The 24,680-nt window shown below is 41.3% G+C and overlaps 1 protein-coding gene across 1 annotated transcript; it reads right to left on the bottom strand.

Annotated features, from left to right (window-relative positions):
- Window positions 1-22,973, bottom strand: LOC105936607 (phospholipid-transporting ATPase ID). Its single transcript, XM_036139999.1, has 28 exons — window positions 22,751-22,973; window positions 19,741-19,839; window positions 19,598-19,656; window positions 18,479-18,592; window positions 18,189-18,287; window positions 17,745-17,806; window positions 17,587-17,659; window positions 17,449-17,519; window positions 17,284-17,366; window positions 15,271-15,429; window positions 14,111-14,199; window positions 13,524-13,717; window positions 13,226-13,434; window positions 11,665-11,708; window positions 11,411-11,576; window positions 10,622-10,810; window positions 9,609-9,724; window positions 9,351-9,515; window positions 7,909-8,020; window positions 7,446-7,551; window positions 5,849-5,999; window positions 5,573-5,756; window positions 5,252-5,475; window positions 5,095-5,178; window positions 4,759-5,004; window positions 3,136-3,274; window positions 1,689-1,819; window positions 1-468 (listed from the first exon to the last, which is right to left on the bottom strand). Exons 2-28 carry the CDS (start codon window positions 19,793-19,795, stop codon window positions 196-198), a joined length of 3,597 nt encoding a protein of 1,198 aa, XP_035995892.1. The 5' UTR covers window positions 19,796-19,839; window positions 22,751-22,973; the 3' UTR covers window positions 1-195.
- Between the last annotated feature and the right edge of the window lie 1,707 nt (window positions 22,974-24,680).

Below are 24,680 nucleotides of genomic sequence, written 5' to 3'. Positions count from 1 at the left end.
TGAGACATTTTAATGGATATTTCTTCGCAATGCCAAAGTCTACATATTCACAGTGATGTTATTATTTATTAATGAATTGAAAAAACATTCATTCAGTGTTAATTCCATTGTAATAACGCCATGATTTAGGCGTCGTTACCATAGCACCCTTTAACATGTTATCCTGAGTTAGGTTTCAGAATAAGAACACAGCATTCAGTCCCTGAGTGCATCCACATTCTGCGTCTCCTCCGCCTCCTCCGTTATGGTGCGATAGAGCTGTGGCTGATTTTCAACCAGGGCAGAGTTCTTTCGGGTGAACAGGGACGGACGTCCCTTCAGGCGCAGGAATTTGCGGGAGGTCACCAGGTCTCCGTAGCCCTTGGAGTGGGAGAAGGCGTAGCTGGACCGGCGGGTGCTGATCCGCCTGGCCGGTGGCCGGCGAGGAGCAGGAGCCGGCAGGCCCTCCTGTCGCGCCTTATACTTCACCTGGAGATGGACAAGGAGGGACAAGACGGCTCAAATGAAGCTGAAGTCTGGCAAAAAAAGAGCTTTTGTTGTCTGCGTTGTTTCTGGCCTCCATTGCAGCAAATACTTCAGGTCATCGTCTTGCTGTGTGTAAGAACCATCTTCTGCAAAGCTAGAGGTCCCAGCAGCAACCATTCTCAGTCAAAGTCTCCAACTTTGCCTGCAGCAAACCCTTTTTGCTGCCATTTATCCTACAGCAAATCTAACAATGTTGGTTTGTCTTTGACTTGTTTTTCAACTCTTAAACTCAGCTGGTTTCGACCGGCGATCTGCAACCTGCAGCTCTGGAGCCGAGCCACATGCAATAAGAAAGGAGGTCACGCAGGATCTGCAGCAAATCCCATAAAATAATATCCAAGGTACAAGGAATAATCCTGTTGTAGTCAACTGGGTTTTCCTTCTTGTTTCTGTCATTAAACTACAAAGAAAATCCCCTTTTCTCTATGTTCCATAAATACTGCACTGGAGAAACTCTTTTTTTACTCCCTTTCTGTAAATGTTTGATATTTTTCTTGGTTTTAAAACCATTAATAACTTGGGAATAAATTGTGATTATTTTGATTAACCATAAAAAAGCATATTTTACATAAAATAGATGAAGGAAACATGTCAAAGGATATTTTTTTTTGCAGATCATCCACTATTACCATCTAACATAGAAAGTACTCCTGGGTCAATGTGAGTTTCTGAGCTTTCTGTGTCTCTGCTCTGTCTTCTCTAACATAGAAAGTACTCCTGGGACAATGTGAGCTTCTGTGCTTTCTGTGTCTCTGCTCTGTCTTCTCTAAGCCCCAGTGGGTCGAGGCAGATGAGCGTTCACACTGAGCCTGGTTCTGGTTCTGCTGGAGGTTCTCCTCCCTGTTAAAGGGGAGTTTTCCTCTCCACTGTCGCTTCATGCATGCTCAGTATGAGGGATTGCTGCAAAGCCATCAACAATGCAGACGACTGTCCACTGTGGCTCTACGCTCTTTCAGGAGGAGTGAATGCTGCTTGGAGAGACTTGATGCAACCTGCTGGGTTTCCTTAGAGAGGAAACTTTCTCACCAACCTGGAGGATTTGATTCATTTTGACTTCATAAAGAGCCTTGAGATGACATGTTGTGTATTGCTTGTTGCATAAAACAGCCAAAGTAAACCATTGTTACAATAAAAAGAGCGTTGATCTGCAGGTTCCTCCTCACCTTATCAGTGATGGTAGGTTGAAGCTGGATGAGAAGGAAGCGAAAGGCCACAAACGGGATGACACAGAGAAGACAAGTCAGGAACATCGTCAGCCACACGTTTGGCTGGTTCAAAGAGTTCCTCGCTGTGCCTGAAATCCATTGAAAAAAAGACCTATTAGCAAACGGATAAATTTGATGCAATATACATAAGCCTGAAAGGTGAAAACAGTATGTTTATACAGTAAAATCCAGCTGATGATAAAACATAAAAGTAGCAATTTAAATCAAAAGGTGCCATTTCAATGTCCGAATAAGAGTGTCAGCCATACCTTGGCTGATTTAGATTGTTTCTTCACATGGTTGAGACCCAAATAACTTATTTTCAGAGGTATTTCTTGTTGCACCGTATTACAGGAACTGATGCCAAAATAAGGGACTGGGAATGCATGCAACAACTTGATGAGAAACATTGTTAAACCAAAGGATAAAAATGACTAAACTAACCCTAAGCATGGCTGAAGCCAAGGCTACAAGCTTTGCTTTGGAGCCACTGTTTGGCTTTAGACCTCTGCCGTGATGAAATATCACAACACACATTTTTCTAACATGTTTAGGGCGGGACGATAATTTAATAACAATATATATCGACCGATACACATATATTTATGATAGAATAAAAATGTTGATAATAAATTCAATAGAATAACAGTTTTCCTTCTTTTTGTATTCTAATCATGTTAGTTAATATTACAGTCATTACATCCTTCCAGCCAATGACAACACAGATCCAGGAACCAAGCTCCGCCCCTTTAAAGAGTTCAGAGAGCATGCTTTATTTTTTATTTTTTAAAAACTTGCAGTTCTGGTAAAAAGTTGATTGAATAAAGTGTTGAGTTTGAATTCAGTGTTTGTGTCTTTATCTAAAAATAGGTCGTTAAGCAATCACATAAAATGGCCAGGGCTGCACTTAAAATAAATGTTTTTAATTTGTTGATAATTATTGACATCATTCAATATGATTTCTATTTTATCGACATGTTTTTTTCTATATTGTCCGGTCCTACTACATTTGATGATCCACTGTTTATCAGGTTTTACAATCCTACACCTTAGTCGTATTTTTTAAATCTAACCATGACACTGGCATGACATTTTATTGTAGCAGTCTGATAATGATGATTATTATATTATTTATTTTAGTACAGCCATTCACCCATACTTGAATAAATCGGGTATTTAAATCCATTTAATGTAAAATGGGTAAGCTTAAAAAAAATGCAGTATTGTTGTATATAGAGAATAGTAAAAATATTAAATTCAGGAAATAAAAATTAACTAAATGACATTTAGCACATTTGGAGGGTTTTGATAAAAAATATCACTAAATTAAGATTCTTAATTAAATTTTCTCATGGAAACGAGTTTTTGACTGACTCTGTAGATCTATGAAAAGCTAAATACTCACCAATGAAGTAGAAGCTGTAGGCAAACATGAAAAAAATGCCGTTGCTGAACAGAGTGAAGGTGATAGCGATGTAGGCAGCCAGGCTGCCCCACAGGAAGAACTGGTTAATTGCTGTCCAATAATCCGTGTCGAGAAACATCTGGGAAATTTAAAAACCTCAGTCATTCACTGAACTTTCCTGAATAATTAACGTCCTAAAGGTTTTCCAGTTTTGGTCCGTGAGGCAGACACCCCGTCTACTTTTAAGACTAATCTTAAAACTTTCCTTTGTGACAAAGTTTAAAGTTAGAGTGGCTCATGTTACTCTGAGCTACCTCTATAGTTATGCTGCTATAGGCTTAGGCTGCTGGAGGACATCAGGGTCTATTTCTCTCACTCTGCTGAGTTCTCCTACTGCTCTCCAATCTGCATTGTTTGTTTTTATTTCAGCTTTTAACTTTTTGTTCTCTGTCATTTTTCTCTTCATAGAAGGTACACCTGGTCTGGTGTTCTGTTAGCTGTGACATTATCAGGGGAGGCAGATCATCCTCTATTACCATCTAACATAGAAAGTACTCCTGGGTCAATGTGAGCTTCTGTGCTTTCTGTGTCTCTGCTCTGTCTTCTCTAAGCCCCAGTGGATGGAGGCAGATGAGCGTTCACACTGAGCCTGGTTCTGGTTCTGCTGGAGGTTCTCCTCCCTGTTAAAGGGGAGTTTTCCTCTCCACTGTCGCCTCATGCATGCTCAGTATGAGGGATTGCTGCAAAGCCATCAACAATGCAGACGACTGTCCACTGTGGCTCTACGCTCTTTCAGGAGGAGTGAATGCTGCTTGGAGAGACTTGATGCAACCTGCTGGGTTTCCTTAGAGAGGAAACTTTCTCACCAACCTGGAGGATCTGATGGAGTCTGACTTTGGAGAGAGCCTTGAGATGATAAATATCTAAATATAATATATATAAATATATATGAATAAAAGTGAATTGGAAAACATTGATGCTTTCATTATAGAAGGGGCTTCCCAAACATTTCAGCCTCCACGGCCACATTTGTGAATTATTATTTTATGACACATTTCTAGAGTAATTTATAGATAACTTTGGTATAGATAATCTGAAGTTATCCATACCAAGGTTATCTATGCCAACCATAATTAGCAATATGCAATATCATCTGTTTCCTTTTTGCTTTGGACCTGGAGATGTCTTTTTTTTTTTGCCATAACTAAGCAAGATACAATTTGAACTAGACTTTCTTTTATATCAGGGGTTTCCAAAGCGGAGGTCGGCTTTTTGAGGTTTGCACGATAATTTGATGCTGATGTGATTTTTAAAAATTAGCACTTCCTTATTTGTGAAACCGACATCTAACTATTACTTTACAAGATGCTCCATATTCCTCATTTTAATACAGGAGGATGGCTTCAAGTTTTTTGTAAGAGTTCTTACAAAAGGATTACTTTGTATCTTTTTTCTCATTATTTAAAATAAATAATGGGATCACCAGTCTCTTGTAGTGTTACTCTGGGGGTCGCAGGGTGAAACTTTTGTTATGTAACAAATAATCAGTGGGGGTACCCTCTCTGAGAATTGAATCTGGGCCATATTTCCGTTCCAAAGTCTGTGATGACGACGACTCCTTACCTGAGCGCTCACCACGATCAGCAGGCAGGTTTGCGTCAACAGCGCAAAGGATTGATAGTCGGCTATGTCTTTGCCATCATCCCGGACGGTGTCGTGCATGGCGGCCCAGGGGATGAAGAAGAGGACCAGGGAGGTGTAGCAGCTGATCATTATGCTGCGGACAAAAACTTTTTTACTGAAAAACTTGTTGAGCTGGCCAGGAGAGTAGAGCTGGGGATAGTGAAAGCTCCAGCGGTCGTTCACATCCTGCAAGAGAAAGCAAAGGTAGGCAGTGCAGGGTGTGTCCCCTTTAAAATGACTCTTAGATTGGTCATTTTGGGGAGAATTCCCTCCTACCTGCTCAAAGAGGCCCAAGGCAAGAACTGGAGTAGCGGTGTAAACCGTATTATACAGGGTGATGAACCAGTCGTCATACACGGTCTATGGACAGCAACAACAACTGTCAACACGCACACACAAGACATCGATATGTGAACGCACGGTCGTCTCTCACCTGTGCCGAGAAGCCACAGAAGAAGGCGTACCAGAAGTGGACCAGGGTGTAGGTGAAGTTCTTGTAGAAGAAATAGCGCAGGAACTTGCACATGCGAATGTAAGACCAGCGGCCGTGCACCAGCAGGAGGCGCTGCAGGTACCGGAACTGGGCGAAGGAGAAGTCGCTGGAGAGAACGGCCTGCATCCCTTCCTGCCCGCTGATGCCCACACCGATGTGAGCCGCTGGGAGACAAGAGGACGAGATCCTTCACTCTTTTTTTTTTTTTTTTTCCAGTTGCCCCGCTGCACCTCAACTTGGAGCCACAGTGCAGATTTTTACCCTTGATCATGCTGACGTCGTTGGCTCCGTCTCCAATGGCCAGAGTTACAGCCTGCTTGTATTTCTTGACCAGCTCCACCACCTGCGCCTTCTGCAGAGGAGTGACCCTGCAGCAGATGACCGTCTTGCACAGGCATGCAGTCCTCAGCAGCTCCAGCTCCAGGTCCTGTCCCAGGGCGTGGGCCTGGGGAGCGAGGGTTCACAGAGTTACAGACAGCTCCTGACCCAAGGTTTCCCTCTGAAACCTTTTTTTTTTTGTCTAAAACAGCTTCTTACCAAGCTGTGTCCATTTATGATCAGGCCATACTCTCCATCTACGTTCTCATCCAGCACCGTCTGGGTCTTCTGCAGCCAAAGCAGACCCGCTCGAGCTTTGATCACCTTTGGCTCCTCCGCTGCTCCAGGACACATTTTCCTTCTGGCATTCCTGCAAAACGACGGATTTAACAGGAACGTCACAGCCGAAACGTAAGATTTCAGGCGTAATCCCATTGTTAGCCTTTGTGAAAATGCAATAATCAAAATCTAATCATTGCATTCTGATTATTGCATTATAAAGGTCGTTCCCAAAACTTTGGATTTTTGTTTAATTTTCAAGAATAAACATCAAATATTTCTTTCATTTTCTGCTTTATTTTATTAAAAATTGCTTTTTTTGTGGTCTTTTGTGGCCTCATTAGATATCTGCCTATTCCCTGCATATGGGTGGGTTCTCTCCAGGTACTCTGACTTCCTCCAAAGTCCAAAAAGATGACTGTTATATTATATTATATATATTTATATTATATTATATTATATTATATTAATTGGTCTCTCTAGACTGCCCTTAGGGATTAGTGTGTGCAGACATTCTTTTGAGTACACATGAAATGAGTAATTACTGTAGTTTGGACGGAAACATTAAATTCAGTTCAATTCAATTCAATTCAATTTTATTTATATAGCGCCAATTCGTGAAACATGTCATCTCAAGGCACTTTACAAAGTCAAATTCAATCAGATTACACAGATTGGTCAAAAAATGGCTGGAACTAAGTTGATTGATAAATCCATGCCAGAGTGCAAACTTTTAAAAATTAATAGCCATAACATAATTTTGGTGACTTCTGACCCTTCTCTCTCCAGATGGTCCAGAGTTCTGCGTCCTCTCTGAAGTTCTCTTCCTGTCAGAGCAACCTGCAGCCTTTCTACAGACGTGGCCAAAGGAGGACGCTTATTTTGTTGATCAGGTTTGGGATTATTCTGCTGAAATACTTAAAGATGATCCCTTTTTGGTTTTCTGACATCATTGTTTTTATTTCGGGGTTTACAGATTGTGATTACAGATGTGGAGAAATTTAGGTGAGAATCTTTTTTACTTGCAGCCCTTTTCTATGGAGATCAACACATCTGCCTAAGCTGAATGGTATGTTCTTTTATTTTTCCATTTTGATGAGTACACTGCAAAATCGTAACTAAAAATAAGTAAAATTTTCTTTGAATTAGTGTATCTGTCCTTGATTTGAGCAGATAAATAAGAGGATCTGCCAATGGAATGAGATTTTTGCACTTAAAATAGGAACAACTCATCTCCATCATCTTATTTCAAGTGCAGGATGTCTAATTATCTTATTTTAGGGGTCAAAATACTCATTCCATTGGCAGATAATCTAATTTACCTGCTCAAATCAAGGACAAGTGCAACTAACTTCAAGAAATTTATACTTATTTGTAGTTCTGTGTTGCAGTGTAGGTTGCAGAACTGCCTGTTTAAAAAGACATGCACTAGAATTATAGGTTGGATTTTGTTTTAATGTTCGTCTTTATAGGGGTGCCAGTAGCTTCAGAAGGCTCTTGTATCAGTAATCCAATGAATAATTACTGATTAACTTACTGCAGCTCCTCTTTGACCCCGTCAGCTGTGTTGGCAGCCACAATAAAAATGTCCTTCATCTCTTCTCTCAGCATGTTGCAGGAATAGCCGATGTTTTCTGCCGTTTCTGTTTCAGAACAGGAAAAAGGTGAAATGCCAGTCCTTCAGATCTGACCCTGCTCTTCATCATTTATCTCCTTCGTCTTGGTAAATATTTTCTGCAAATTCAGCATCCATTTCTGTCTCTATGCAGATGACACTCAGCTCTACTTTTTCACCAAACATTACATTTATTGTTACTATAATAATAAAAAAAAACCATGGTGTGAATGATCAGTTGTGTTGAGATGCTTTGGAGTGACCTAAAGATTTACTTCAAATCTAATAAGCAAGGTTACAGACACATTGACGGAGTTATTTAGGGAAGTAAAAGCAGTGGTGAGCGTGTTACGTCATTTCTTCTTCAGCTTTCAGCACCACCCACCTTGTTTATCACCAGTCAGCACCCAGATTTTTATGTCGGCTTTAGCCAGCTGCTCTATGGTCTGAGGCACGCCGTCCTGCAACTTGTCCTCCACAGCTGTGGCTCCTAACAGCTGGAAGCCAAAGGTAGCAGTTTGAGTTAAGTCCCAATGTCCTTACCCGCCATCTCATACAACACCTAACAACCTGCAAGATGTGGAGTTGGGTTTACGGCAAACAAAGAAGCAGCTACTCGTTAGAGCAGGGGTGTCAAACATACGGCCGGATCCGGCCCGCCGAACAATTTAATCCGGCCCTGTGGCTAAATGCATTATCATTATTAAAAAAAAATATATATATATTTTTTTCCCCCCAGTGTCCTGTCTGGCAATGTGGCAGTAAGAAATGTTGTCTTAATGCCAAAAGGAGCTCATCAGATTTGATTTTCACAAGTGGAGCAGTACTGCTTTTGCCATAGTGCTCTGCTTGATTTATGAATGTGAATAGTTTTATTATGATTCATGTGAGTAATATCTCAAATGATATGGAAACTATAATGGGAAAGTAGGAGAGGAAAGGAAGAACAAGAAGAAAAAAAACAAAAGGTGAAAGAAAGAGGAGATAAAAGGAAGAGAATGATAAAACAATTATTGAAAAAAACATGTACTTCGTTTAATTGAAAATATGCAGTTCCTATATTGTCCACGAGGGGCGCTGTGTTTTAATTAGCAGATTAAGCTTCAGGTGTGGAATAATTTAAATAATTTCTTAATTTTTATCTATTTGATGTATTTTGTCATGCAGGACAGTGTTTTTAAGTTCCAAAAAATGTGAATAAATGTTTTTAAACATTCTACAATCACTGTGATCAGTTCTTATGCATAATGCACAAGTAAATGTTTAACTGAGTAAAAGTATTGTTGAAATTGCACATACTTTTCTTAAAAATGCTGAGGTTATTCGTAATATATTGTGTAAAAGTGAAATTCATTTAATTAAAAAATCAACAACAAGTCCACTTTTATTAGTTCTATTTGATCTTGCAATGAGTTTACTCGTGTGGCCCTCTTGAGATCAGATTAAGCTGAATGCGGCCCCTAAACCAAAATGAGTTTGACACCCCTGTGTTAGAGCCACATCTCTCCATCTTTCACTGCAAAAAGGGAACTAAAAGTAAGTAAAATTTTCTTGAGATGAGTGTTTTTCCCTTAATTTGAGCAGGTAAATAAGACTATTTGCTAATGGAATAAGATTTTTGCACATAAAATAAGAAGAATTCATTTCTATCATCTCATTTCAAGTGCAGGATATCTAATTATCTTATTTTAGGGGTAGAAATACTAATTCCATTGATAAATAGTCTTTTTTAGCTGTTCAAATCAAGGAAAACTATGCTGATTTCAAGAAAACTTTACTTACTTTTAGTTCCCTTTTTGCAGTGTTGTGCTTTGCAGAGAAACTCACCATCAGGTCTTTTTCGATTTCCTCATAAAGTTCATCGAGTCCCTCCTCTCTTCCCTCCATGGCCGTGCTGACCTCATGGTGGCGCTCCATCCAGCGCCCCATGTAGCTCTCCTCCAGGTCCTTGTAGGCCAGAACCAGAGTGCGAAGGCCGTCGCCTGCATATTCCTGGATTTATCATTTGAGAGCGGTTAAAAACACAACGTTTGTCCTCTGAGGCGTTAATGGAAGTTCTCTAAACGTCTGAGGAGTGGCGCTCACGTTCAGGTGTCCGGTGGTGACGTCCTTCAGCTTGTTACAGGAGGGGTGTAGCCTCTCATAGATGATGGTGTCTGCGCCTTTGCAGTACAGCTTCATTTTTCCTTCAGGGTCACGAACTGGAAGGAAAGAGACGTTTGATGGATTTACATGAAGAACCCAGATCTGGGTCTGCTGAGACACTGAAGGGTTAATAACCATGCCTGGAGAGAGACGCTGAAACGCTGATTCAGCTGAAAAGGTCTGAAGAAACATCCATCCGTCCGTCCGTCAGTCCATCCATCCATCCATCCATCCTTCCATCCATCCATCATCATCCATCCATCCATCCATCCTTCCATCCATCCATCCATTCGTCCATCCATCCTTCCATCCATCCATCCATCCGTCCAGCCACCCAACGTCTGTCCGTCCGTCCATCGATCCGTCCGTCCATTATCCTTCCATCCATCCATCGATCATCCATCCATCCATCCATCCATCTGTCCATCCATCCATCGATCATCCACCCATCCGTCCGTCCATCCATCCATCCATCTATCCATCCATCCATCATCCATCAATCATCCACCCAACGTCTGTCCGTCCGCCCATCGATCCGTCCGTCCATTATCCTTCCATCCATCCGTCATCATCCGTCCATCCGTCCATCCATCCATCCATCATCCACCCATCTGTCCATCCATCCATCCGTCATCAACTGTCTATCCATCCATCTGTCCATTCATCCTTCCATCCATCATCAATCCATCCGTCCGTCCGTCTGTCCGTCCATCCATACATCCATCCATCCGTGCGTCATCATCTGTCCATCCGTCCGTCCGTCCATCCATCCATCCATCCATCCATCCATCCATCCATCCATCCATCCATCCATCCATCCATCCATCCATCCATCCATCCAAAAAAAACCAATACATTTAAAAACCATGTGCTTATAAAGTTTTATAAAGTTAAAGCAATTATTTCTGGCAAGATATTCAAAACCTCATTGTGGAAACTCTATTTCCCCCCACCTATTACTGACATCCTCTTCCTCGTGTTGTTGAAGTCCAGAACAGCCAGAAGTTCGTACGTCACTTTCTTCCCCATCTCCATGAGTGTGATGGTCTCTGGCGTGCGCGAGCGAAAAACAAAGCCAAAGTTCCTCGCTGCGGTCACCAAGGCGCCCTCGTCAGGGGACTGAGCCTGATAGTTGAGCTCCCCTTGAAGACGACAACGAGAACAAGACATGGTGTTCATGGAGGAGAGAGGCGTTAAACGTTAAACATCAAACACTGTAAGCCGTTTTAGAAAAGAGTTATCCAGGCTTCATTGTCATCAGCCAAGCGGCTTGCAAAGTGCAGTGGGGCAGCCATTGAAACAAACGGGACAAGCAAGTAGCAGAACGCTCGTTTAGGGTAACTGATACATGATTATTCTTTTTTTTATATATATCTGGTGCCCCCCCTCAAGCGATGCCGCCCTGGGCAGTAGCCATGTTGCCCATCAAAATCTTCTGCAGGGACTCCTCCCAAAAAGACTGAAACAGAATCCAAAGATGCTGGTTCAAGGGTGTTTACTCTTATGCAGATTTATTGTTTTTGGTTTGTTTACATCCCTTTGTTTCTTTTTAATGGAATCGTAGAGAATATATTTGCCGTTAGAGGTAGAAACATATCTAAAACGATTTCATTATACTTTAAGGGTTTTTTTAGGGATGTGCACGATTTAAGGTCGGCTGTGCAATCTCTGAGAACTTAAAATAGTTCCTCTGCTAAAAGTGGCAGAGTGTAATAAACAAAAGATGGTCGTAGGATTCTGACCCTCCTTCTTTTCCTCGGGCATGACGGTGTGACACAGAGCCAGCAGGCGGAAGAAGGCCTGAGCTTCTGGGTTTCCCTCCTTTATGGTCTCCAACAGGCTGTAATCGTGGAAGATGAACTTCGGATCTGCCAGCTGGTTCCAGGAGAAGTCCAATCTCTGCGTTTTCTGCAAACAATAAATATGATAATTGGATGATATACCAACACATAATAATATTAATAAATATTGCCTGGAGTCCGTTAGGCTGTTATACCTCAGTTATTTCAATTCTGTGTCCAGAAAAGTCATACAGCTCCCCTGCATAAAAGACAGATGTTTGTCAGAAGTTTCAACATTTAAATCCCGTTTTATGGTTGATTCACTTCAACGCACCAACACAGAAGGACATCCAGAAGTTTAAAGTTGTCGATCAGCTTCTAAAACACCAACGTCCTGGTTCCCAAAGATTTGGTTGTCTACCCATGTAGCGGCCACATTTACAGGACAAGGGAGTAAAAATCTAAACTTTCCCGGAGATATTTACTGATTTCATCACTGCGCAGTTTTTTTTATAAACCTTTAAGTTAAACTAGAAAAAGCTGTTCCTGCGTAACAGCGAGTGAGAATGCTAATCTGCAGAATGATTTGAGCAGAAGATGCAGAAGATCCCTGCAGAAGAGAAGAAATAGCTGAAAAACATTGAAATCAGATTTGAAGAATTTTTAAAAATTGAACAATTTGAGGAGATGAGAAGAATTTGAAAAATCAGAAGAATTTGAAAAAATTGAAGAATTAGAAGAAATGGAAGAATGAGAAGAATTTGAAAAATTTGAAGGAATTTGAAGAATTTGAAAAAAAATTTAAGGAATTTGAAAAATTTGAAGGAATTTGAAAAATATGAAGAATTTGAACAAAGTTTTAAAAATTGAAAAACATTGAGGAATTTGAAGAATTTGAAAAAAAAATTTGTTTAATTTGAAGAATTTGAAAAAAAAAAAATAAATATTTGAAAAATTTGAAGAATTAGAACAATTTGAACAATCAGAAGAATTGAATGTTTTGGAAGAATGTGAAGAATTTGCATTGATTTCAACGGGAACAGCCAAAAAATCTTACAAAAAGTGAAATATTTTAAAAAGTGTAAAAGTTAGCATAACCATGAGATACAGAGCAGTCATGCCGGGAACGAGCCGAACATTTTGATACCAAAATTGTTGAAATCGGTATGCAGGAGTAGTTAGACGCTGACGGAATAATAATATTAAAGAAAAACGAAAACAATAGGTGAGAATGCTGTATAGCATTCTCACTGACAAAGTTCACTGATACTTCTGTCAATGAAATAAAATCTGCTGTTTTTTCTGTTTTTTTTTTATTATTGTTCTGTCCGTACAAACTGAAAAAAAAACTGCACACTTTTAAGCTTTAAAAGTAGCAGAAATGCTTGTTTCCTGGTAAACTGAACAGGATTAATCGTACTGATGTGAAACACAGACCTACACCCAAAAGAGCAACATTTCCACAGTGAAGCACAGAGGTGGAAGTATGATGCTTTGGATATATATTTTTTCTGAGTGAATGACTTTGCCACATTGGAGAGCCGATGGGTTGTGTACCCAAAAATCTGAGCTTTGATGACGGGTTAAGGACCGGTTCTACTGCTTTGCTAGCCAACAACATGTCCATCGACTACGTGTCGTTTTGCTGGGAGAACAAATACCTCACTGAATGTGAAAACACTACCACAAACATCAGAAGCTGCTCATTTTTGTTGTAAAAACACAAACTGAGAAACTCAACAATTGTTCCCGTCTTCTGTAAGTTTCTTTTCCTACCGTAGTTTTTTCCATTGATGGAGCACTTGTTGAAGGTCATGATGTTCTGGGTCAGAGTGCCGGTCTTGTCGCTGAAGATGTATTTAATCTGGCCCAGCTCCTCGTTGAGCGTGGTGGTCCTCGCCTGAGCAGGAGTGTCTTTACCAGGGTGGTACATCTTCCTGTCCCAGTCTATGAAGAAGCTGTTCCCAAGACGGATCATCTCCACGCTGACAACACGACAAAGGCCGGATGAGGAACGGAGTCTCCGCACCGTCCAGTAACTGTTCCCGCTGGTCTGATCTCATCGGCTTCTTACCTGACATAGAGAGAAATGGGCACCATGGTGTTGAGGACGATGACGTAGGACCAGAAGGAGTAGAAGGACGACAGGGGAATGTCAACGCCTGGTTTACGGGGAAGAAACGCCGTGAAGGCCGAGCCCTCCTTCTCCTCCCAGAGGGCGTGGCCTACCGTCATAATGGCACACGTGGTTGCCAGGAAGCCAAAGATCTAACCAAAAGGAGAGATGTGTTTATCGTTACTCACTGAACGTATGAATCAGCTAGAAGACAACACAGATCTAACAATAAAATATGAATGTTAAGTAGCAAACAGGCTTAGATGGGAGGCAACTGGACTTTTGTTTAGTTCTTTCTGAAAACGTTTCAACACGTGTCCAGGAGTCGAAACGTTTGAAACTGAACGAAAGTCTGCTTGCCTCTGATTTAAGCCTGTTTGATGCGGATAGCTGAGAATTTGCACAGACATTAATATTAAGTGCCTTTATAAACATAAGCTGAACAACCCGATCACTCTTTTTTTTAATTGCAAAACTGCAAATCTACCCGTTTTTCTTTTAGTTTATTTTACTTTTTTTGTTTCATTGTGCACACATAAACTCACACACAACACCAGGATGTTCATCAGCTGATCAATGCTGGTCCGTTTAAACGTGGTTGTGCCACTGTTCTGCATGAGCTTGGTGTCAGGACCTGAAAAAAATCTGTGTCAAAAACAGGGACTGAAAATGGTCGATTTGTACAGTGAAAGTCTGCTTGTGCAGATTTAGATTTTCTACAAATTGGTCATGTCTGATTGGCTGGTTTACTTATTGCCAAAAGGATTTTGTTTTAAAATATATCGGAGTAGCTTTAAAACTTTGTACGGTGAAATAACAAAATAAACAACTGGGAAACCTTTTATTCCAAAAACCCACATAGGCTGAAAGGCCGCTCAGGAAAGAAGAGGCCATTCCTACTAATGCAACATAAAAATCCTGGCTACGGCTCACACACACAAAGATTAATTTCTGGAGATGTGTTCTGTTGTCTGATAAAACATACGTGTAACAGTTTGCCAACCATCACTTCAGCTGCATAAAAAGAGGGGGATGTTTGTCAGTCTTAGAATACAGGGAGGTACGGGGAAGGAAGCATCATGCTGTGGGGGTGTTATGCTGCAAGAGGAGCCATGTTTAACAAAACAGAAATGGCCAAACAGTTTAAAAAGCACATTTTCCTGATAAATAGAAGATGTACGCAAACCCTCCCTGAGTTTGAAGAATGTAAAACTTGTTTTGAAACATTCTGTCTTATTATTTTGCTAACTGTGGTGATCGTCACTGAGGTAAAACAGGAAGGATTTTGCCTCATTTAGAGTCCGACAGCGAGAAAAAAAAGCGAATGTGATCTTTTTATTCAGTGTATCATAAACCTCTGATTTTAAGTTTAGCTGCTTGGTATTAATTATTAAAACTCAGATCAGTATCCAGGCTACAAACATCCTGTTTGGGAAAATCCTGATTAGAAAACAAAGACCTCAAAAATAGACAATGCATTTTGTAAAATTCCAATTCTATTTTTCTATTAGAAAAATTCCCTTTTAAGTAGACATTTAAAAAAATATTTACATATTATTTTTATGTTTCTCTGAATCGTTTTTGAAGATTTTATTATTTAGATATATAATTTCCTGTCTAGGCATTTCCTCGTCAAGCCAATTAGGCAACGGCTCTCCGTGAGGATCCAACGCGCTGCCGCTCTGACTCTGGGGCAGATTCCTACCTCCGAAGATGACCAAGCCGAAGCACCACTCAGTGTTCCTCACAGTGCACCCTCTGAGGACAACTTTGTCGTTGTCCAGCCCGTACTGCTGCCCGTCCAAAGTCAGGGTCCCTTTGAACTTGTCCAAGTGGTTGTTTGGAGGTTCACATCGAACTTCACCTGAAACACAGATGGCAGCAACAGTGAGACGCTGTCTTTAAGCTTTACATACATTTTGTTGCTATTTGATAAAACCGGACGTTTAACAGTATGGCTTGGGTCAAACGTTTTAGTGGAATTTTTGGCCCGTTCCTCCTGACAGAACCGGTGTACTGGGTCAGGTGGGCCACCTTTGTAGCTCCTCTGTGGCACAGAGATCTCAGGTTGTGATGCACACTGAAGCTCGCCGTCTGTTTGGAAAACCAATCTGTGCCCAGGTTTTAATTTGCTGGCTGCTTTCAGATGTTTCAGTATTTAAACCAAATGTTATTTCATAATTTAATTTACTTTCTAAGTGCATCAGTGGCCTCTTGCAGCAAAATCCCCCAAAAAGGACCTCCTTACTTCATAGTTGGGATGTTGTTGGGCTTGCAAGCTTCCCCGTTGCTGCTTCGAATTGTGGTCAAACACTTCAGTTTTAGTTTCTTCAGACCACAGAACAATTCATATATTTGTCCCTTAGTGCCTGTGCAGCCTGGGAGGCAGATTCTTTAGCTATCAGGCTCCTCTCCTGTGGAACCAACTCCCAGTTTTGGTCCGTGAGGCAGACACCCCGTCTACTTTTAAGACTAATCTTAAAACTTTCCTTTCTGACAAAGCTTCTAGTCAGAGTGGCTCATGTTACCCTGAGCTACCTCTGTAGTTATGCTGCTATAGGCTTAGGCTGCTGGAGGACATCAGGGTCTATTTCTCTCACTCTGCTGAGTTCTCCTACTGCTCTCCAATCTGCATTGTTTCTTGTTATTTCAGCTTTTAACTTTTTGTTCTATCATTTTCCTCTTCATAGAAGGTACACCTGGTCTGGCGTTCTGTTAGCTGTGACATCAGAGGAGGCAGATCATCCTCTATTACCATCTACCATAGAAAGTACTCCTGGGTCAATGTGAGCTTCTGAGCTTTCTGTGTCTCTGCTCTGTCTTCTCTAAGCCCCAGTGGGTGGAGGCAGATGAGCGTTCACACTGAGCCTGGTTCTGGTTCTGCTGGAGGTTCTCCTCCCTGTTAAAGGGGAGTTTTCCTCTCCACTGTCGCTTCATGCATGCTCAGTATGAGGGATTGCTGCAAAGCCATCAACAATGCAGACGACTGTCCACTGTGGCTCTACGCTCTTTCAGGAGGAGTGAATGCTGCTTGGAGAGACTTGATGCAACCTGCTGGGTTTCCTTAGAGAGGAAACTTTCTCACCAACCTGGAGGATCTGATGGAGTCTGACTTTGGAAAGAGCCTTGAGATGACATGTGTTGCGAATTGGCGCTATATAAATAAAGTTAAACTGAAAATTGAATGAATCTGGTTTCTATGTTGATTTTGGAGTAATGGCTTCGTCCTCTCTTAGTGGCTTCTCAGCCTGTCTGTAAACAACTCATCGCATGTTATCTTATCAGCTTCAGGCTGCATCTTCACAAGGTCTTAAACTTTTATTCTGGGGTTGATTCACACTAAAACATGTTGATCTCCGGGAAAACAGGAGTGTGGCTGGTAAATGTGGCACCTTAAGGCATCTGGTAATTGTACCTGTAGATGAATCAGACTTTAGCAGGTCCACAATTCTCCTTCCTGATATCTTGGCTGATCTCTTTAGGTTTCCCATAATGTCAGAAATCAGTGTGTTTGGGGAGCGTAAACTTCATAATTTGAAGAAAACGGTTCATTACTCTGGAGTTTTGCAAATTAGAAATCATTTTGCTGATCCTAACCGATCTAAAACATGAGTTTAGTAATGTCAGACAGTGAGAAAACGACAGGTTATATGTTTTACATGTGTAAATGTGTAAATATCCGATTTTAACTGAAGATATTAGGAGGTAACTTGTTTACCTCTGAAGGCAGAAAGAGCTTCGATGTCGTCTCCCATCTCTCCGGTGACAGTCAGGCCCTGCTTCACCTTCAGGTTGGTTTCACTGCCGGACGCCAAGGAGACGTAAGGAGGACGCAGCTGACACGTTCAAAGAAAGCAGGACCTGCACGGCACGGCGCACTCACCCGTCCAACTCGGCCGTTTCCACGTAGATCAGGTTGAGAGGTTCGCTGCTGGACAGCAGCAGGAGGTCCGCCTGGAAGGATTGGAAGTTTTGTATTAAAAGAGTAATTAAATCTCCAATTTCAGAAGTCCATACTTACTGTGACAAACTGGTTGCTCTCCAGTTTGACTATATCTCCAACCTGAACGTTCATCCATTTTTCCTCTCTCAGCCTGTAAAGAAAAGCATCTCGATGATGAACACCTTCACTTTCTGCTTGGATGTACAGACTCTAAAATCGTCGACGCAGGGACTCACTCTCCATTTAAGAGGACTTTCACCAGGCGGTTGTTGACTAGCTTGTCTTGTTTGTGTCTGTTCTGCTCATTTCACATGAAAAATAAGGAGAGGCATGTTGGATTTTAGCAACTAAACTGCAAAAACGGAACTAAAAATAAGCAAATATTTTTTTAAATGAGTATTTGTACTTGATTTGAGGATGTAAATAAGAAGATCTGCTAATGGAATTAGATTTTTCACTTAAAATAGGAACAACTGATCTCTGTCATCTTAGTTCAAGTGCAGTATATGTAATTATCTTATTTTAGGGGTAAAATACTTGTTCCATTGGCAGATAATCTTATTCACCTGCTCAAATTTATGTCAAATACACTTATTTCAAGACAATTTTGCTTATTTTCAGTTCCGTGTTACAGTTTAATGCTGTTTCCTATGTGTAAAGTCCATCTTTACAATGCTTACAATGTCATCATTAGCATCTTTGACTGCCGTTACAGACAGCACTATGGTGAGTGGGATGGCAGTGCTGAACCAGGGGACTGAGGATATTTGGGGGACTAGCTGTCAAAACACACAAACACACACTTACTTTACTGTAACCTTTACAAAAAGTATTAGAATGACAGCAACATTTGCATAAAATTTAGCAAAAAATGCAAAAAACATCTTCAGAAAAATATTTCTATGTAAATTTAAAACCACAGAAAAGTCAACAGGAAATGTTTAAGCAGACATATGACTGAAAGGTCAACCTGAAGGAAGAGGAGGAGGAGGAAGTAGGCATTGGCGAGCCTGCTGAACTGCTCGAACAGGTTCAGAGGCAGGAAGCTGAAAACGTTGTATTTGGAGGTCTTGATGGCGTTGTTCTGGGGAGGAGAAAGGATCAAAAGTTGTTTAAAAGATTTCCGTTTTCTCCATCAGGGGTGGGGAGAAACACTTAAAATAAACATGTCATGCTTTTTAAAGCCTCCTTTTTCACATTCAAATCATTAAGTTGTGCTGTATATCAAGTGGAACTTCAATGCTTTGGTCTGAACACCGCTGTCGCTTCATGCATGCTCAGTATGAGGGATTGCTGCAAAGCCATCAGCAATGCAGACGACTCTCCCTGTGGCTCTACGCTCTTTCAGGAGGAGTGAATGCTGCTTGTCGGGACTTTGATGCAATCAACTGGTTCCCTTATATAGGAAATTTTTGACCAATCTGTATAATCTGATTGAATTTGACTTTGTAAAGTGCCTTGAGATGACATGTTTCATGAATTGCCGCTATATAAATAAAATTGAAATGAATTGAACTCATCATTAATTTAGACCCACAATCCCCCTTATTGCACCTGTTCTGAGATTCATCTGACAACAACTCGTTTTGACGCCGTCTCTTTAAATTTAAAGAAGGCACCTCACACCCCGCCCCCCTCCAGGTCGCAGAGCGTTCCACTCCAACCCGTTCAGCCATTTTTGTAGTTTGCTGGGGGACGGAGTAATTAATATTAGACAACTTATCTACTTGTAGCTACGGGATCCTTGAGCTAGGACAACAAAATTGAAGAGAAAAACAAAAAACTGTTTTGAAATTGGACCCATGACCCTGATTACCAGCTCCTCTGCAAATACCGTGACGTGTAAGGTAAGAGAAAACTGAACGGCTTGAAAAATGTGACCCAAACAGAATATAAAGATACCTATGCAGAACCTGGACAAACTTTGTTCCAATTTTCTGCAGACCTAGAGACTCCAAGTACACAACAAAAAATTTTATTTTAGGGCTAAAAAGTGGATTTTTAGGAAATAATACTGGCCAATCGCAGCAATGCAATCAAATATTTTTCACTTTCCACCTCAGACAATGAGGTACTAATAAGTACTTACGGCATATTGCTGAGATAGGTTGAAGGCTCTGTCATTCGCTCGCAGGAGCCTCTCCTCCTCTGTGAAAAGTCGGAAAAAGAAAGTAAGAGCAGCGTGAGCAAAGGAAAACATCTCATTTAAAGTTTTCCTGCATCAGAACTCACCTTTCTTTGTCTCCCCTCCACACAACGCTCCAAAGAACGACGACACTGATCCCATCCTTAGCTCAGTTCTTCCATTTTTCACACCTGAATCATGAGCGCCTGCACAGAGGTTTAGCAATGTGAGGCGGAGGTGAACGTGCCACGCCCGACCCGCTGGTAAAAAGGTCAGAAACAGAAATTTAATGATGTCTTAATATTTATTGAGAGGGGAAAAGATCAGTTGTTAAGAATCAGTGTTTTTAACAACATCGCTGGTGTCAGAGTTACTGGTTATCAGTATGAACAATCCTCTTTTCCCAGCAGGACAGAACCTTTTCTTCTAGAACATCTGAAAAGGCAGAACTGCAGTGAGAGAGCGACCTCTGACCGACCTTGGAGAAATCTGGGTGGTCCAGAATCCCGCTCTTCCCTTCAGCTCAGCCCACAGATGTTCTGTAGGATTCAGGTCTGAGATGTTCATGGAAGAAGGTTTTCTGTCTGCTGAATCACGCCTGTGTTAATTTGACCCGATGTTTTTAATCATTATCCTGCTGAAAAACCCAACTTCAGCGTTCTGGTAGAGCTTATTTTTTTAGTTTTCATTTATAATTTCCTGCTGTTTTAAGTAGTTCATGGTGCAATGCCAGAGACACAGGCCCACAGCATCATAGGTCCTCCACCATGTCCAGTCTTTTTTGCATTTTGATTATTTCGTTGCTGTTATGTTTCCTAAGTTGTGTTAGCTTTATTTATTTATTTCTTACTATTCTTAGTTTTTGGGTCTCTTTAGGTTCCTGTTTTGTTGCTCTCAGACTAGTTCTAATCAAGTAAATTTTGTACTATTTCCTGTTAGATTCCTTCCAGGTGATCCCTACAGTTTCACTGCACTCCTGATTTCTTTCAGCTTCACTTTTTTCCACCTGCCCCTCTGTATTTAAACTCTCTGGTTTTCAGTTCTCATCGCTCACTTCTTCCGTTTATTTATTTCTCCCTATTGTTCTGCCTGATTTTCCATTCCCTCTCTTCTCTGCCAAGAATAGAATTTAAAATTCTCCTTCTCACGTATAAAGCCCTTAATAATCAAACTCCATCATATATCAGAGTTCTGATTACCCCGTATGTTCCTAACAGAGCACTTCGCTCTCAGACTGCAGGTCTGCTGGTGGTTCCTAGAGTCTCTAAAAGTAGAATGGGAGGCAGATCCTTTAGCTATCAGGCTCCTCTCCTGTGGAACCAACTCCCAGTTTTGGTTCGTGAGGCAGACACCCCATCTACTTTTAAGACTAATCTTAAAACTTTCCTTTGTGACAAAGCTTATAGTCAGAGTGGCTCATGTTACCCAGAGCTACCTCTATAGTTATGCTGCTATAGGCTTAGGCTGCTGGAGGACATCAGGGTCTATTTCTCTCACTCTACTGAGTTCTCCTACTGCTCTACAATTTGCATTGTTTCTTGTTATTTCAACTTTTTGTTCTCTGTGATTTTTTAGAAGGTACACCTGGTCTGGCGTTCTGTTAGCTGTGACATCATCAGGGGAGGCAGATCATCCACTATTACCATCTAACATAGAAAGTACTCCTGGGTCAGTGTGAGCTTCTGAGCTTTCTGTGTCTCTGCTCTGTCTTCTCTAACATAGAAAGTACTCCTGGGTCAATGTGAGCTTCTGAGCTTTCTGTGTCTCTGCTCTGTCTTCTCTAACATAGAAAGTACTCCTGGGTCAATGTGAGCTTCTGTGCTTTCTGTGTCTCTGCTCTGTCTTCTCTAAGCCCCAGTGGGTGGAGGCAGATGAGCGTTCACACTGAGCCTGGTTCTGGTTCTGCTGGAGGTTCTCCTCCCTGTTAAAGGGGAGTTTTCCTCTCCACTGTCGCTTCATGCATGCTCAGTATGAGGGATTGCTGCAAAGCCATCAACAATGCAGACGACTGTCCACTGTGGCTCTACGCTCTTTCAGGAGGAGTGAATGCTGCTTGGAGAGACTTGATGCAACCTGCTGGGTTTCATTAGAGAGGAAACTTTCTGACCAACCTGGAGGATCTGATGGAGTCTGACTTTGGAGAGAGCCTTGAGATGACATGTTTCATGAATTGGCGCTATATAAATAAAACTGAATTGAATTATTCTTCGCCTCTGTTGGAAAATTCCTCCATCCTGTCCTGTGCTTCCTACCTGATCTCCTTGTGGTAAAAAACTGTTTTGGTAGTTTTCTTTCATTATTAAATTCTTTTTATCCACTATCACTCCGTGTTTGGGTCCTCCTTAAACCACATTATGACACACAGATCTCCCTTATATATAGTAAAAAGTATTTAATCTATTTACTCAAATTAAGTAAATAAAATACACAAACTCTGCTTTAAACCCCACTTTCTGTGAAAGACAATGTGCCCTCTGTCATGTTTGCTGATATAGGAGGAGGAGGAACAGAGCTTATTTGAGGTCCTACAATAAAATGCTGCGTTCTGTGTATTTTATGGGGACAAAATGCCTCTTAGGTAATTGCACGTGAGGTTTATCAAACACATAAAAGTCCTTCAGAGTTTATGTTTGCTCCAAAGCTGTAAAAGGCTTTAAGCCACTCCTTCCTCGGTTCTTATTATAGCGATATCTACAGAGGTAATCAACAACCAGATCTGCAGAGTCGTTTTTAATCTTTGTCTTATCTTTCAGTTTGACAATGTTTAAATTAAAATAGATTCAGAGTTTTTTCTGTATGCATTTAATTTTATGAGCAGAGAAGGATTTCTACAATGGAGCAGGCAGCTCCAAATTCAAAACGGCTGGTTTGCATGTCATCAAGGAAGCGCAGTTCAGACCCAGAAAGCAGTCACTTCCTGTATGATCTGCAACAATAAAGCCTGTTGATGTCCAAATGTGTACCAGTTTGCGGTGCTGATCCATCAAAACATGACTCCAAACATGGTTTTGGTAACTTGGATAAAAATTAGATCCGCCACATAACAGCAAACAACAAAAAGATCACAGTGAGCTAACATGGATGCCGCCATGTCAAGAAAAAACAGGAAAACCTTACAGGTTCTGGTGCTCCTCCGCTTCCGTGTTAGATGAAGACGATCCCAGCCTCTGTATGAACACCCTTAAGGCACCGGTTCAGATCCAGATCCAGAGTGTGGGTCAGCCACAAAGGTCAGACAGGTGAGGCTCCTGAAGGCGAGCCTTCTGATCCATACAGGGAGACCCTTCACGGCTCAGGCCCTGAGCAAACACTGCAGCGATCTTTGGATCTGGAGGGTGACTCAGTGTAGGAGCAGATACACAGGCTGTAAAACAACAATAAACTGAATGCAGCCAATCAGAGACAATTCAGTTATGGTCTGCAGAGCCAGGTGTTTGGCAAACACACCCTGTGATGTGTCTTCACCCTCAGAGCGCTGAACTGGGCCGTTCACGATCAGACATGAAGAACTGCTGCAGCCTTCGACGGGTCCGGAGCCCTGAGTGCTTAAACACGAAGTAACCACTGATGCAGACGTCCTCAACAGGACCAGATACACGACGCAATGACTCGCTGCGTGTTAGGGTTAGAAGCCTAATGATCTCTCAGCCTGACCGATTCTAATAAAATACGAGGTTTATATGACAAACAACACAAAGATTTTAGCCTGAACAGTTCGGATACAGGTTCTAAGAGCAGTCATAAAATACCTGTTTGAGTTACCACTTTATTTTAAAAACGACAGAACACTTGTAACTTGTAATGTTTCAAATGTTTCAGATAAATTATGTAGCTATATGCGGGAAGAAACCTCCAGCAGAACCAGAACCAGGCTCAGTGTGAACGCTCATCTGCCTGGACCCAGGAGTACTTTCTATGTTAGATGGTAATAGAGGATGATCTGCCTCCCCTGATGATGTCACAGGTAACAGAACGCCAGACCAGGTGTACCTTCTATGAAGAGAAAAAATGACAGAGAACAAAAAGTTGAAATAACAACAAACAATGTAAATTGGAGAACAGTAGGAGAACTCAGCAGAGTGAGAGAAATAGACCCTGATGTCCTCCAGCAGCCTAAGCCTATAGCAGCATAACTATAGAGATAGCTCAGGGTAACATGAGGAAAAGAAGTTAAAAGCTGAAATAACAACAAACAATGCAAATTGGAGAACAGTAGGAGAACTCAGCAGAGTTGAGGTGCGTTCACACCGAACACGATTCTTGCGATCATATAGGAGGAGATTCAATCTGCTTGTCAGTTCAACTCAACAGGGCGGACCGGGCCAGTTCTGGAGCTACAAGAGGAGGACAAATGATGAATGATGCAACTCACCTTTTAAGGGCTAAAGCAGCTTTTTTTTCAAAGACACCCACATACCTCTAAAGAGCATTTCTTACTTCATCCCATGTCAACATTAATTTTTCCTGCAAAAGTCACCACGGGTGCCGCTTCACTCTTGTGAAAAAACAGCATGTTATTTACTTCATTACCAGAGGCCATTTTAATGCCATCCAGATTAAATTATTATTTTAATTATTTCAAGCACTCTGGTCCAAAGATTACAACTTCAGTCTTGTCAGAATTTAAGTGTAGGAAATTTAAAGTCATCCAGCTTTTGATGTCATCAAGACATGACTGCAGTCAAAGTAACTGATTGGATTCATCAGGAATTATGGATAAATATAGCTGAGTGTCATCAGCATAACAGTGGAAATGAATCCCAAGCTGTCTGATAATTTTGCTGATCGGAAGCATATGTATAGTAAAGAGAATTGGTCCAAGGACTGAACCCTGTGGTACTCCACAGGTGACCCTAGAGTTTGAGGAAGATTTATTATTAACATGAACAAACTGGAATCTGCAGCAGTAAATTCCAGTGACACAATTTCCTCACTCTGCTGAGTTCTCCTACTGCTCTCCAATCTGCATTGTTTGTTGTTATTTCAGCTTTTAACTCTTTGTTCTCTGTCTTTTTTCTCTTCATAGAAGGTACACCTGGTCTGGCGT

This window comes from Fundulus heteroclitus, chromosome 8, assembly GCF_011125445.2.
Source record: "Fundulus heteroclitus isolate FHET01 chromosome 8, MU-UCD_Fhet_4.1, whole genome shotgun sequence".
NCBI classification, from domain to species: Eukaryota; Metazoa; Chordata; class Actinopteri; order Cyprinodontiformes; family Fundulidae; genus Fundulus; species Fundulus heteroclitus.
Note: the sequence above shows the minus strand (reverse complement) of the source record. Positions and strands in the feature narration are given on the sequence as shown.